The 15,562-nt window shown below is 44.9% G+C and overlaps 1 protein-coding gene across 2 annotated transcripts in view; it reads right to left on the reverse strand.

The window, feature by feature from the left end:
• Positions 1-15,562, reverse strand: part of SDK1 (sidekick cell adhesion molecule 1) — a 426,731-nt gene that overhangs the window by 71,955 nt on the left and 339,214 nt on the right. For both annotated transcript variants that reach the window (XM_070955387.1, XM_070955388.1), the window contains 2 exons: positions 11,220-11,318; positions 612-806 (listed from right to left, as the gene is read on the reverse strand). In XM_070955387.1, the coding sequence (XP_070811488.1) occupies positions 612-806; positions 11,220-11,318 (294 nt within the window). The remainder of the gene's footprint in view (positions 1-611; positions 807-11,219; positions 11,319-15,562) is intronic.

A 15,562-nucleotide genomic window follows, 5' to 3' on the forward strand; every position in this document is an offset into this window, starting at 1 on the left:
GCAAGGCCCATTGTTCCTCAATGACATCTAATTTGGACACAACAACCCAAGATAAAAAGCACAAGCTATGTTTGCCGTTGGCTCATTTTCTTTCTAGAGCGATAACACAGGCTATCTTCATTTGTTTTAAAGGACAGGGCGTTGGTGGGAAATGGACCACTGTAAAGATCAAACTCTTGTGTCAACGCAAGAAGCCAAAGACCAGAAAGCTCACCATCTTGGATACTGGGGAGAAAGGAGAATACAGTACAACAGAGGTCAAAGGGACCTTGGAGGTCTTCTAGTCCAACCCCCTGTTTAAGCAGGAGACTCTATACCAGTGGTCTTCAAACTTGGCAACTTTAAGACTTGTGGATTTCAACAAGCTATGCTGGCTGGAGAATTCTGGAAGTTGAAGTCCACAAGTCTTAAAGCTGCCAAGCTTGAAGACCTCTGCTGTATACCATTCCAGACAAATGACTGTCCACTCTCTCCTTGAAAACCTCCAGTGATGGAGCACCCAGAACTTCTGGAAGCAAGCCTGATTTAATTGTTGTCACGGTCAGGAAATTTCTCTTTAATTCTAGGTTGGATCTCTCTTTGATAAGCTTGAAGTTTTGTTCCTAACTTACCTCTCTTTTCCGTAGTGATCACAGTCGCTTCCAAGGGCTCACCCCAACCTTGGCGGGTCTTGGCAGAAGCTCGGAAAATATACGCGGATTCAGGGATGAGATCGGTAGCTGCAAACTGTTGAACTGAAGAGCCGACTTCCACCGTGGTGAACTTGTTGGGGCTGCTGGATGCCAGACGGTAAGCAATCTGGTACCCTGAATTCAGAGGGAGACAAAGGATGAACGCACCCTTACGAAGATACATACGTGCCTAGATCCAAATAAATAACGTTATTGTTGCGGTTGAGTTAGCTCAACTGGTCTTTTAAGGAAGGGAAAATGTCGAGACGATTAGCCCATCCCGATTTTTTATTTAGCTTAAAGGAAAACAATTGAATTGGCTTCTTTTTAGGATGGATCAGCTGACTTTGTAACGCCTTTCCCCCTTTGTGTAAGTCTGATTCAAGTACATTATCTGGGAAATCGCTGGAAAATGACTTCTGAGTGATAATCCGCCATGAAATCTCTGAAATGTCACACTTCATTTTTTAGAATGAGGTACTGGAGCCGTTTCACCTTCCTGGAGCATATCGATGTGCTCTGCCAACATGGCACAGTACAGAGAAGTCTACGCAGATGATTTTGACAAAGTGTGGCTGACTGGAAGTGAATCTGCTCCAGATTGCCTGCTTCTAAATGCCTTTGGCATTGAGTCATGCCAGCCACAGAACCACGGAGACGTCTTCGGACAGCGCTGGCTCTTCGGCTTTGAAACGGAGATGAGCACCGCCCCCTAGAGTCAGGAACGACTAGCACCTATGTGTGAGGGGAACCTTTACCTATCAGAATAACAAAAGGGCATTGGAGGTCTTCTAATCCAGCCCCCCTCCTCAAGCAGGAGACCCTACATCATTTTGGACAAGTGTGTTCTGTCCCCGTCTCCACACACACACAAACACAGCCAGCCGAGGGTTAAGAAAGCACTTGGCATGCACACAGGTTGTTATCAGAAACTTGGCAGCAATACGAGCACCGGCTGCCAAGTGCTTTTACTTCAATAAACGGAATATCCCTTCACCAGATAAACAGAAATACACACGTTTTATAAATAGTCCAGTTCCAAACAAGAAACCTTTCGGCAGCTTTAAGCGTTGTTCAAGTGACTAGCCAGAGTTAGTTTTTGTCCGTCACAGAGTCTTAAATGGCCACCACCCTCTCTTATATAGTCTCTGGGGTGTGGTCCAGTGACTCAGTTATAATCCCTGGCACGCCTCCTTAACTGCTGCAACCGTTTATCACGCCTTCGTTGACGTGGATCCAGGAACGACAGATCGCCTCCCTCGCTCTCATCGGAGACACCTGGCTCCTGGCTAATCTCCTCTTCCTCGGCCGGCACTTGAGGCAGTGCCAGAGGGGAGGGGCCTGGAGAGGGAGGCCTGGCCGACTCCTCTCCTTCATGTTCGGAGCCTTCTTCCTCCGATGAGATAGGCTCGGAGGGCGGGGCCACAACAAAGTGCCTGTCCAGTCGCTTCTTAAAAACCTCCAGTGATGGAGAACCTACAACTTCTGGTGGCAAGCTGTTCCACTGGTTAATTATTCACTATCCCCTTTCCATTAGGAAATGAAGATAGGTCTTCCAAGCGGTAGTATTCTTACTGGTTCCAAAAAATGTCGTAAAAATATAAAAATTGTTTTTTTCCCTGCTTGCTGATGGCCAGACACATAATAGGAAGAGTGATTTGCAAAGGCCACATTTTATTACACGGTGCCTCCATAATCCGTCTACCTCTTTCCTGCAAGCTTGCCTACTAATTATACTAATTATAACCTGCATTTCTTCTTTCAGCGTTCAGAAATTTATTGAAAATTTCTATGCTCGCATACCCCCACACATTCTGAGCTGGGAGATATTTTCAGTTTGACTGTTGTGAATTCTCTGCCCTCCTGATGCGTGCGACTTTTGCGTCAGCTACTTGGGGTTTTTACGCTCTTGTTTTTAAATATGCTGTGATTCCAATTGCTTCCTTTTCTAATTATTGTGCATTGTCTGGCTTTTAATTGTGCTAGTGTTCTTTTAATTCTATAGGCTGCTTCCCAAGTCCCAGGGAAAGAAAAAGCAAGATAAACATAATAAATCTAATCCAAATGTTTGTCATGCTTTTTTGTTCTTTTTTCTTTCATTCTTTTTTTTTTTTTAAAAAAAAACATTTCTTGGCTCTTTTTTTTTTTTTTTATGCTTTCGGAGACTAATTGTCATACCAAGCAGGAAAATTTTGATGGGGATGAAGAGATTCTGAAGAAAAATTCTGTTTCATTGCTGCTTTGCTGGGACAATTTTCCTTAAAAAGTAGAGAAACGATTGGAAATAAAATGACCTCCAGAGCAACTTTTGATCTCTGCTTCAGTTGGGATGGTCTCCAGATCTCCATTCAACTATATAATTATATATTAAAAGGTAATAAAAGGTAATTAAAGGTTCCCCTCGCACATATGTGCTAGTCGTTCTCGACTCTAGGGGGCGGTGCTCATCTCCGTTTCAAAGCCGAAGAGCCAGCGCTGCCCGAAGACGTCTCCGTGGTCATGTAGCCAGCATGACTCAATGCCAAAGGCGCATGGTACGCTGTTACCTTCCCACCAAATGTGGTCCCTATTTTCCTATTTGCATTTTTTACCTGCTTTCGAACTGCTAGGTTGGCAGAAGCTGGGATAAGTCATGGGAGCTCACCCCGTTATGTGGCACTAGGGATTCAAACGGATGAACTGCCGAACTTTCGATCGGCAAACTCAGCGTCTTAGCCACTGAGCCACCACATCCCTCATTATATATTACAAGGGAGAATGGAAGCAAGACAGTAAGACCATGGATGGAAACCAGCAGAAGGATGTTTACGGAGATTCTCAGTCATCCAGGTCACAATTGTCCCAAAGGTGCTTTTTCAAGAGGCAACTGGACTCTCTGGTTTTTCTTTGAAGACATTTCACTTCTCGTCCAAGAAGCTTCTTCAGCTCTGACTGGATGGTGGGGAATGGAAGGATTTATACTTTTTGCAGACAGAGCTGGTCATTTGCATCCTTTTAGAGAGTCATTGAAACCACTTGGAGATTTATCTGCAGCAGTTCCCAGAAGGTTCCACGTCCATTTGTGCTATTCAGGTGACCGTGAGGACACGTTGTGGTCCACCAGCAGCCTGCGGACCTGGCAGTGGAGTCAGACAGTGAGGAGGCTGGGGAGGACCATGGGACAGTCCTGGAGTCTGGGGAAGGCCCAGATGAAGGCTCTGTCTCAGAGGCAGAGATGGGGCCAGGGTCATCTAGGAGTGATGCGCAGACTCCAGAGCCTCCAGAGGCTGACAGTAGAGAGGCAGAGGAACAGGAGGAGCCTGTTCCTAGTGCATGCATGAGAAGAGCTGCCAGAAGGCAAGAGCAGCTGAAGCAAAAAGGACGACTCGGGAGTAAGGCCAGGAGATGATTGGCCTTTCCCAGAAGGTTTAAAAGAGCAGCAACAGCTCTTGGGATCTTTGTAGGAAAGCAATGTTGACACATTTGTTTCTTGTCGGTGTCTCTTGCTTCTGAACTTCCTGGGGTTTTGCCAAGAAAAGCCTTTGGCAGGGTGCCAAAGAAGACCAAGGTTGGTGATAAGGCCGAAGGACTGTTTCTGAAGAACTTGTTTTGGAATTAATTTGGACTAAGATGAGAATGAATCATCTTATCAGCTGTTCTAATAAAATATGTTTGTTTAGGACTGGTTGTGTCTGGTAATAACTACTTGGGCCTAGGTCACAACAGGACACAGATAAGTGATGGGGTCCATTGGTGGGGGCCATGCATATATTTTTTTCAAAGCCAGCACTGTAAATTGGGCATCTAAGCACGTGGCTTCACCAGGGTGCCAGAGCTGTAAGCTAGAACTAAAACTGTTAAGCTGCAAGATAATTGCTCGTCTATGGGTGTGCATGGATGATAAAATCAAATCAAATCAAATCAAATCAAAGGCTCGGCAAAGACTGAAAGAAAAAACCCCTCAAAAGCTCGGATATGCTTTTCATTGGATCGCAACACTAGATGAGTTTCAAAATTATAATCCCAGCTCTGTGTTTAAACTTCAGCTGATGCACTTAGTTACATACAAGTTGTCGCAAATAATGTGACAATTCTGGCTTAAGCTGAAATCCATTAAAAATGTCATCCTCTGCTCTTCAGCTTAGGCACCGGGCTTAAATAAATGCAAATGCATTTGATGAACAAGAAGCTGGTGACAATCCCTCCGTGAGTGGATCAACCTATTAGATACCTTTCTCATCAATATTATTTGGGCAACTCGAAGCTACCCATTTGCATAAGAAACTTACGGTTAGCTTAAGGAAGAGCAACGAAGTCCCCTGAAAATCTGCGAAACACTAATAGGAGTATTAGCAACCAGGTGGTGCTGTTAGATATTTGCATTAAACAAGTTTAATCTTCAGAGAACATTAACTAGGAACTTTGGGGAACTGTAGGGGAACTTCAGAGAGAAAAAGAGAAAACCAGGCGGTAATATCTTTAGATTTATCCATTCAAAATGCTACACCGCCTGCCCAGGTTACACATCGTGAATCCTTGATAAGTCAGATCTGAGGAAGTAGACTTTGTCTGAAGTCTAGCGTGAGTTGTCTTTCTCAATCTAACTGCTCTTGGTGCAGAAGTCCCAAAATGTTCCTCAGAAAAAGAGGAAGGAAGAAGCCAGCTAAAGAGGCCTGGAAATTTCATTGGAAAAATTACAGGTAGTCCTCGCGTCAGGGTTAAATCATGAGCCTCCAGCCAAACTTCAAAAGAAATCCAGTTATTTATTAGGAGCTAAGCCAACTTTGACCCCACATAATTTATGGCCCCAAACATGACCCTGTTTCTGACCTTCCCCCAGGGTGTGTCATCAATCACATTCACCAATGGAGCAATTTTGCGGGTTGTAGAGATCACTCCCCTCTGGCCACTGTGGGTAACCCTGGGAGACAGCCTTGAGAAAGATATGTCTGGAATGTGCTCCTGTCTTTGGCTGCCATACTGCTTCGTCGGTTTCCCATCTCCCTTGCCTATGGCAACTCGAGAGCAGGCCAGGAATGCTTTGCGAGTTGACATCTTGGCTTACAACTGTTCATTTTAGTGACTGTTTGAAGTTACAACGGCACTGAAAAAAGTGACTTATGGACGTTTTTCACATTTATGACCGCTGTGGCATCCCCACGGTCAGATGATCAACTGGCAACTGACTTGTATTTATGATGGTTGCACTGTCCAAGGTCATATGATCACCTTTTGCGACCTTCTGACAAGCAAAGTCAATGGGGAAGACAAGTTCACTTAACAACCATGTTACTAACTTAACAACTGCTGTGATTCACTTAACAACGGTGGTAAGAAAGATTGTAAAATGGGGCAAAACTCACTGAACAAATGTCTCACTTAGAAACAGAAATGTTGGCCTCAATTGTGGTCGTAAGTTGAGGACTGTACAATCTGTACAATCTGATTTCTTCAAGGTTGATGTTTGGTAGGAAAACACAGATTTGACTCCCCAAATTGTAAAATTAACTCTGTAATTCAGTGAGAAATGTTTGGAAAATGTTCATCACAGGTTTTGTTTCTGAAAACACATTATTATTATTATTATTATTATTATTATTATTATTATTATTATTATGCCACTAATGCAGAAGGAACTTCATCTAAACACCAGGAAAGTTAGCAGATTAGGTTATCCCAGATTTTAAACTCCTCATCTCGATCTTTCTGCTCCAAAAAAGAAACACCATGGAATAGCTTTTAAACTTTGGGTCATTTGCTGAAAAGCAAAATTGCAGGATTTTTTAATAATTTTTTTCAAGTAATAGAAATATAACAGATATAACAATTTACTGGCCCCCATTAAGATTTTGTTTGGCTCTAGAAATATAGTCGGGGGAAAAAATAAGCCAATTTCAAAGCATGAAAAATAACTGAAATAGCCTTTGTCAATTCTACATTTAAGTCAATCTGAGCCTGGAGCCGGCGAAAAGAAATTGTCGGTGAAATATGAAAATCTGCCATTGAAGTCTCCAAATTGGTCAAAAACCATAGTTTAAGAAATCAGCCTTCAAAAGGCACTTGAGTTCCAGTGGCTTCCTTGGAAAAACACTGGGATGGGAAACTTCTACAAGACCAGGGGAACTCAAACAAGGGAAAATCGATAAGAGGTAAATGGAAAGTGTTCAAGGAGAAATGAATGAATGCCCCCGGGCTGTAGGAGCAAGACAGCAATAAATGCAAAAGGAGTTTTAAAGGCCATTAAGACATGAAGAATAGAAAGTTGGAATAAAACAGGAGTCAAAACATCGCTAAACACGTAAAGAACATCATAAGGCCAAAAAAAATAATCTATATATAGGGGTATTTTCAGAGTTGAGTGGAGACAGGCAATCAGTGTGCCGACCTCTTTTAAATGGAAGGCTAATCGAGCTGCCCTCCAAGGGAAAATGATTCAGAGATTCAGAAATATTTATACAGGAATTGAGAATTCTCCAGTTCCTGTTGAGTCAGAGGGGTCAATCCAAGGGTGCTTTTCAAAAGGCAACTGGACTTTCTTTCTTTCTTTTTTCTTTTCTCCTTGAAATGTTTAGCTTCTCTAGAAAGAGTGCAGAGAAGAGCAAGAAAGATGATGAGGGGTCTGGAGGCTAAAACATACAAAGAACGGTTGCAGGAACTGGGCATGGCTAGTCTAGTGAAGAGAAGGACCAGGGAAGACATGATAGCCGTCTTCCAATACTTGAGGGGCTGCCACAGAGAGGAGGGGGTCAAGCTATTTTCCAAAGCACCTGAAGGCCAGACAAGGAATAACGGATGGAAATTGAACAAGGAGAGATTCAACCTGGAAATAAGGAGAAATTATTTCTGACAGTGAAAGCAATCAACCGATGGAACAGAAGTTGCCTTTGGAAGTTGTGGGAGCTTCATCACTGGAGGCTTTCAAGAAGAGACTGGACTGCCAGCTGTCAAAAATGGTGTAGGGTCTCCTGCTTGGGCGGGGGGTTGGACTAGATGACCTACAAGCAGGAGTGAAATGCTCCCGGTTTGGACCGGATCGCCTGATCTGGTAGCGATGGCGGCGGGCAGTTCGGAGAACCAGTAGCAAAAATTCCTGCCCCCCCCCCCCATGCCCAGCTGAGCTGCGCGATCATCAGAGGCTTTTTTAAAAAAAAATTTAAAAGCATTTTTTCTACAACCTCTTCGGCCGAAAAATGCTTTTAAAAGTAAAAAAAAAAAAAAAGCCTCTGACGATCGCGCGTCTCAGCTGGGATCATCAGAGGCTTTTAAAAGCATTTTTTTTTGCAACCTCTTCGGCTGAAGAGGTTGTAAGAAAAAATGTTTTTAAAAGAAAAAAAAAAGCCTCTGCCGATCAGGCAACTCAGCTGGGATCATCAGAGGCTTTTAAAAGCATTTTAAAATGCTTTTAGAAAAAATGGTTTTAAAAGTTTAAAAAAAAAAGTTGGCCACACCCACTCAGTCACATTAACCCCCACCACCAAGCCACGCCCACAGAACTGGTACCAACAAATTTCACCACTTCCTACAAAGCCCCTTCCAACTCTGTTAATCTGTATCTGTATCTGTATTACCAAAGAAGATTCTTCAGTTGTCTTTTGAAAAGCACCTTTGGAGTCGGGACAACCATGACTTGGATGATTGAGTATCTCCATAGATCTTCAGATGTCAGCTTCCAAAATTCAACCTTTTCTCTTTCGACTTTGTTAGTTTTCCAAGTAACCTTTTTCTCTTTCCAAAGAACTGATCCATCCAGAAGCAAGCAACATTCAGCTCCTGGCCTGCTTTTTTTCCTCCATCCCAAGGCAGTTTATTTTTATTTATTTTATTTTATCTCAAATTTATATACCGCACCTTCTCCCAAGGGACTCAGGGCGGTGTACAGCCAGATAAAATCATACAATACAAACATTAAAAACAATTAAAAGAATATATATTAATTTGGCCCCAGTTTAAAATGACAAACCAGTTAAAAATTTAAAATATTTTAAAATATGTTAAGCCAGCCCGGCTTGCTGAAAAAAGAAAGTTTTAAGGGCACGGCGGAAGGCACCGAGGTCTTGGATTCTCCTTATCTCCGGGGGCAGCTGATTCCAGAGGGTGGGAGCCCCCACAGAGAAGGCCCTCCCCTTGGGGGTCACCAGCCTACATTGTTTGGCTGATGGCACCCCGAGGAGGCTCTCTCTGTGGGAGCGCACGGGTCGATGGGAGATTGTCGGTGGCAGCAGGCGGTCTCGAAGATAACTAGGTCCTATGTCATGGAGCGCTTTAAAGGTGGTAACCAACACCTTGAAGCGCACCCGGAAGACCACTGGAAGCCAGTGCAGCTCGCGCAGGAGCGGTGTTATGTGGGAGCGCCATGCAGCTCCCGTAATTACCCGCGCGGCCGCATTCTGGACCAGCTGGAGCCTCCGGGTGCTCTTCAAGGGGAGCCCCATGTAGAGAGCATTGCAGTAGTCCAGGCGAGAGGTGATGAGGGCATGAGTGACTGTGCACATGGAATCCCGATCAAGAAAGGGGCGCAACTGGCGAATCAGGCGAACCTGACAAAAGGTCCCCCAGTTAATGGGGTACGTCAGCAGCCTTCCCAAAAAACAAACAAACAAACAAACAAAAAAAACCTGGTGCCCCCCAAATGAGTTGGACTTGATTTCCCGTAATTCCTAAACAAACATTCGATGGTTATATTGCTATATGCGCACTGCCGGTTTATTATATGTTGCTTAAAGCAATAATTCCCTACTCATTTTCCACAGTTGTTTGGGTCTGGCTTCCCTATATGTGCACCTGATTCTCGCCCCTCCCCCCCTTTAGATGAGTCCTTTGGCACAATCTGTGGTTCATAATTAGCATCCAGAGGTGCGCTACAAGCCGCCTTCAAACAAAAGCAGGATCCGCTGGCGCACCACGGCTTTCTGAGCCAAATAAATGGCAACGGTTTAATGTGTCTATTAAATGTTAGGTCACTCTAAGTCATTCCTTCCCTCAAAGCAAACAAGCAGGAGCAGGTTTTGCGCTCTGAATACTAATGCCGGCTTTATACTCATCGTCACCTTCCAAAGCTCTTCAGGCATAGCAGGACCAGGTTTGAGCCAGGAGATGAGCGTTAATGATGGAGGAGGAGGAGGAGGAGGAGGAATGATGGTGGTGGTGGAGGAAGAGGAGGAGGAGGAGGGAGGAAGAGGGTGGAAGAGAAGAAGGAGAGGGAGAAAGAGAAGGAGGAGGAGGAGGAGGAATGGTGGTGGTGGAGGAAGAGGAGGAGGAGGAGGGAGGAAGAGGGTGGAAGAGAAGAAGGAGAAGGAGAAAGAGAAGGAGGAGGAGGAGGAGGAGGAGGAGGAGGAAAAGGAGGTGGTGGAGGAAGAGGAGGAGGAGAACGAGAAGGAAGGAGAGGAGAACGAGAAGGTCTGAGTAAGGAGACAAGCATTAATGGAACAGAAGGAAGAGGAGGAGGAGGTAGAAGAGGAGGAGGAGGAAGAGAAAGTGAAGGAGAAAGAGAAGAAGGAGGAGAAGTAATGGTGGTAGTGGAGGAGGAGGAGGAATGGTGTTGGTGGAAGAGGAGGAGGAGAACGAGAAGGAAGAAGAGGAGAAGGAAAAGGTCCTAGTAAGGAGACGAGCATTAATGGAACAGGGGGAGGAGGAGGAGGAAGAGAAGGAGAAAGAGAAGAAGGAGGAGGAGAAGGAGAAGGAGAAGTAATGGTGGTGGAGGTGGAGGAGGAGGAGGAGGAATGGTGTTGGTGGAAGAGGAGGAGGAGAACAAGAAGGAAGAAGAAGAGAAGGTCTGAGTAAGGAGACAAGCATTAATGGAAGAGGAGGAGAAGAAGGAAGAGAAGGAGGAGGAGAGAGAGGAAGAGAAGGAAGAGGAAAAAGAGAAGGTCTGAGTAAGGAGACAAGCATTAATGGAAGACGAGGAGGAGAAGGAAGATAAGAAGGAGGAGGAGGAGGAAGAGAAGGAGGAGGAGGAGGAGAAGTAATGGTGGTGGAGGAGGAGAAGGCATAAAGAGGGTATATGAAAAATGGAATGCAAAATCAGTGTCTGCTAAGGGCCTCCAAATCATATTCCTTAAAACAAGGGTTTAAGTTTAACCCAAACATTTTTTCTTCCCGGGGACTTACCGCACTTGCACACTCACTGCTAAAATGCTCAATCATGCTTTGACACCAACTATTGATGCATCTTTAATGTCTAGAAAGGCTTCACAATCTTTCTCATGTCACCACTTCAATATTTGGAAGTAAGAACTGTTAAGACTGCAAACTTGGGTTTCCTGAATGGGTCAACCGCGTCCTTCAAATGAAGAACTGGAAGACGCTTGCGGATAAATGGATGCTCACGATGTGAGGCACGCCAGCCAGAACCAACCAAAAGGAACATGAACGAGAAATTATTTTGTTCCCCAAAAGCAACCTTTTGTGCAAATGGTGTACGATATTGGGAATGGTGGCTTTGTGGAGCGGAACCGGGATTTTTGCGCTAACCAGCAATATGAAAAAGTGTCCCTTTTGGTTTCTTTGACCTTGAGCCCGTCTTGAGAAGGTCGTTCGAATGCTCTTCTTTTCCTTCCCACTTTTACTTACCAAGAATGATCCCGTTTGGTTCCTCGGGGGGTTGCCACATAATTTGCACTGACGTCAGCCTCACTTCGGGAAATACCAACCGCACTGGGGGACCAGGGACTGCAAGAAACCCAAAACAATACCGTAAATCAGGGGTCTCCAAACTTGGCAACTTTAAGACTTGTGGACTTCAACTCCCAGAATTCCTCAGCCGGCTTTGCTTAAAGTTGCCAAGGTTGGAGACCCCTGCCATAAATGATGGCGAGCTGCTGAATTGTTCAAAGATATCCAGCTCTTGGCTTTTGGTATAAACATCCTGCTTTGCAGAAGGACGTTCTAGACTCAATCTCTAGCATTCACGGGCCTAGCCTGAAGCCCTTCAGCTAATGCATATCCAGAGCAGGGGCAGGTTTCAAAACCCATTGCTACCAGTTTGCTTGTAGGCGCACGCACGCTTCTGTGTGGGTGGGCGGAGCCTCCCACCACTGCTGCTACTGGTTCGCCCGAACCAGGGTGAACCGATAGCAACCCACCACTGATCCAGAGTCTGTCACAAAGAAATATATTTACAGTGGGTTCTTTAACAAATGAAGGTTGACCTCTGGAGCTCTCAACAGGCGAGATGCTTCATGGTTGGACCTCATTCTACAGACAGGAAAGGTCCTGGCACCATATATCACAGCCGTATTCTCAACTTCATGCCCTCTGGATGTTGGAGACCACAACTCCCAACGAGGAGGCACATTGGCCGGGCAGATGGAAACCATGGGAGCTGTAGTCCAAAGGCATCTGCTGGGTGCCAATTAGGCGAAGGGGGATATATCGCGTCTTATGGAGACGCTGAATTATCTCGAGAGGGAGAGGTTAATTTCTACATCATTCCGTTTCATGAATATTCACCTGGCACATTGCTAGCTTCCCAACTGAATTATCTTCTAATTGCATGTACTCCATCGCGAGCGCCTTGATCCTCGTGAGCATCAAAGGGGCGGGTGGAAGAGTGGGGAAGCGGATGAAAAGGGGCACAGATGACAAATTACCTACACCAAGGTCACCAGGGGGACTTCATGATAATTTGCAAACCTGGAGGCACCTTAAGCCCAAATCCCACCCCTCCTCTTACCTAGGATGTTTTTTAATTAAACCGATCGGGGAGGAATCAAGCAAGCTTATGTCAGGAGTTTGGGAACGGAAGAGCAAATAGAGCCATTTGTCACCCAGGGCTGCAGGAAGGATAAAGTGGTCAGGTTCTGATTTGTTAGCTAACTTAGATAGGCTAAGCCAGACTGTGTGTACACATTTAATTGTCCATCTCATTGGTATCTCATGCAACAGCATCCCAGGGGGGTGCTAACAGCAGGTTACTCCAATAATCCTGGGAAGTGCTGAGTCCCATAAAAAAAAACCTCCTAGGACAAAGGGGCAACAACTCTGGATTTAGGTGAGGGACTTGTCTTCATATGATGAAATTGGACCCTCATTTCGAAAAATAAGCAGATCCAGGGCAAAGAACCTACTCAGGGCTATGATTTTCTGTGGAGCCTTGGGGCTCGCTGAGTTGGGTTGTTTTCTTACAGATGTTTTATGATCCAACTAGACAATATCATCAGTGCTAGAAGGAAAGCTACCAAGCTCAGAGAACACCAAGGACCCCTAGTCCTCCTCCTCCTCCTCCTCTCTGCAAACCTCTCTCCCTTCTAGCACTGATGATGTTACTTAACTACCAAGCTCAGAGAACATCAAGGACCCATAGACCTCCTCCTCCTCCTCCTCCTCCTCCTCCTCCTCCTCCTCCTCCTCCCCCTCAACTCTGCAAACCCCTCTCCCTTCTAGCACTGATGGTGTTAGTTGGGTCAAGAAACATCTGCAAGAAAACCACGAAGCTCAGAGAGTACCAAGGACCCCACAGTTCAACCCTGAGCTACAAATATTCTCTTCTATTAAGATAGTTTTCTGTTGAGTTCAATCAAGTTAATTCAACACAGTTAATGCAAAATTGCTTCCCGTGGATACAATATTTGTTTTTCTATCACATCTAAATTGACCCCCTCGGTGGCAACATTGGGAACTGCTACAGCCTCTACGCAACTCGGATTCTGGCCCACATTTCTTCTCCCCTAATCTGGGAGGAAGGATAGAGATCTCCCGTTGTTTATTTTGCTTGCGTTTCAGTTCTATTATGGGATGTCAGTAGCCGTGAGCTGTTCTGGGGAAACTTCTTTGGGGAAAAAAGCTGTAACGGAGAGAGAGAGCGAAAAGCAGCATGTGGTAGATGAAGGTTAGCTTCAAGTCTCCCCCGTTGTCAGAAAGTCACCGGGGCAATGTTCTTCTCAAAGTCAGACTTCAGAGCTCTGACCCATCATTTGGGGCGCTTCTAAGGATTAGATGAACAAAGTACCGGGGAAAAGCATAATCCAAATGCATTTCTGGAAATGTTTATTAACCTAAGTGTGCATTTTAATGGCTTTTTTTTTAAAAAAAAAATAAGATGAGCTTTCTGAATTGCAAAGTTCAGAACCTCCAAGTTCCTTCAGAATCTGGGACTGTGAGATGCTGGTACAGATTGGTGGGCAGCTCAGACTGTTGAAGTCGCTCCACCTGTGCTTGTCAGGCCTGGAAGCCATCTTTTTCGTTGGGCCTTCAGGCCTGCCCACATTTAGTGCTGTGGGAAACTGGGAGGGGGGATTGTATGGAGCCAGGGTATGTATAGTCATAATAACATTCCTTTCTCAGAGAGTCAAGGCCATCTTGCCCTGCACCTGGATGACTGGAACTGGGAGGCATCTCCAGTTGGGATGGTATTTGGATTGGACCAGGGGTGAAATCTAGCAGGTTCTGACAGGTTCTGGAGAACCGGTAGCGGAAATTTTGAGCAATTCAGACAACCGGTAGTGGAAATTTTGAGTAGTTGGGAAAACTGGCCAATACCACCTCTGGCTGGCCCCAGATTGGGGTGGGAATGGAGACTTTGCAATATCCTTCCCCTAGGAGTGGGGAGGGAATGGAAATTTTGCAGTATCCTTTCCCTGGAGTGGGATGGGAATGGAGATTTTACAGTATCCTTCCCCTACCATGCCCACCAAGCCACACCACGCCCACCAAGCCACGCCCACATAACTGGTAGTAAAAAAAATTGGATTTCACCACTGGATTGGACCACATGATGGACATGTGGGTGCTGGGCAGGGACTTGAACTTTCCTTTGGGCGGGGAAAACCTGGAAGCTTTCAGATTCGGGTTTTCCCAGATGTGCCAATATGACATCTCTAATAAAATGGAGCTTTGAGGAAACTCAAGCCTGGGAGTTTTCTTTCGTTGGGGGTGTTCTTTGGAACCTTGACAGTGTTCTTCTTCCATTAAGTAGGACTTAACTAATACCTTTCCAAGAATCTAGGAAAGTTGGATAACTCTTTCCATTAAAAAAATTATGCCCGCATCTCTATCTCTCCAGCTAACGAATCTAGGTTCCTTCAACCAGGAACTGCAGTAAGCTCCACTTTTTTTTTCGAGACGTCAAATTCTAAAAATGAATTTTCATGCTCAGGAAAGGTATTTGCGACTAATACTAAATGTTTATATTTTTTTTTATAACGGAAAGGTCACATTGTTATTCTTCTGTCAAAGGCTGATAGGAAGGCCCGTTTGTGGTATATGAACCTGCATTACACTCTCGTTCAATCACGGCAAAGTCTGTTTATCACGTCCAGTTATACCAGAAGATTTTTGGTTCTTTTTTTTTTATTGGTAGGGTTGCATTTCGGTAAGAGTTCGTAATTGGACTGTAAAAGTTTCCTTTAGGGCTTGGAGCTGGCTGTAAAATGCCAGGCTTTCAAAAGTGAAGTGGCCTTTTTGTCCAATATTTTTAAAACAAGGTGACGATTTGGGGGAACAGACGCTTGACTGAAAGTTAAAGGAGCGTTAGCTGTTGATACGAGGAGAGAAAAAAAAAACAGCTTTTTAAGATTAAATCTGTAATCAATATAGAACATTGAATGCTCGGGTTGAAAGGGACTTTGGAGGTCTTCTAGTCCAACCCTCTTCTCAAGGCTGCAGCCTTACACCACCCCAGACAAATAGTTGTCCAGTCTATTTGTACTATCCAGATGAGATGCTACCAACTCATTCTCCTTAGAGTGCACACAGTGAATGGAGACGGTTTGTGGAAGCTGGAAAGTCCCAGATGGGACCTAGGCTTCCTTAGAAAGTATAAAGCACAATCTTAGTCCTGCAAAACCTCTTTTATTTATACGACTGTAAATTACTTTCATATACAGTCCACAAGGCTTGATAAACAGAGGAAGGTTATCAACATCCACCTATCTCCCTTGGAATGCTGCCAGAGAGCTAATTTCCAGACGCAGGGC

This window comes from Pituophis catenifer, unplaced genomic scaffold (genome assembly GCF_029215685.1).
Source record: "Pituophis catenifer annectens isolate HBS135680 unplaced genomic scaffold, rPitCat1.0.hap2 SCAF_16, whole genome shotgun sequence".
Classification (NCBI taxonomy): domain Eukaryota; kingdom Metazoa; phylum Chordata; class Lepidosauria; order Squamata; family Colubridae; genus Pituophis; species Pituophis catenifer.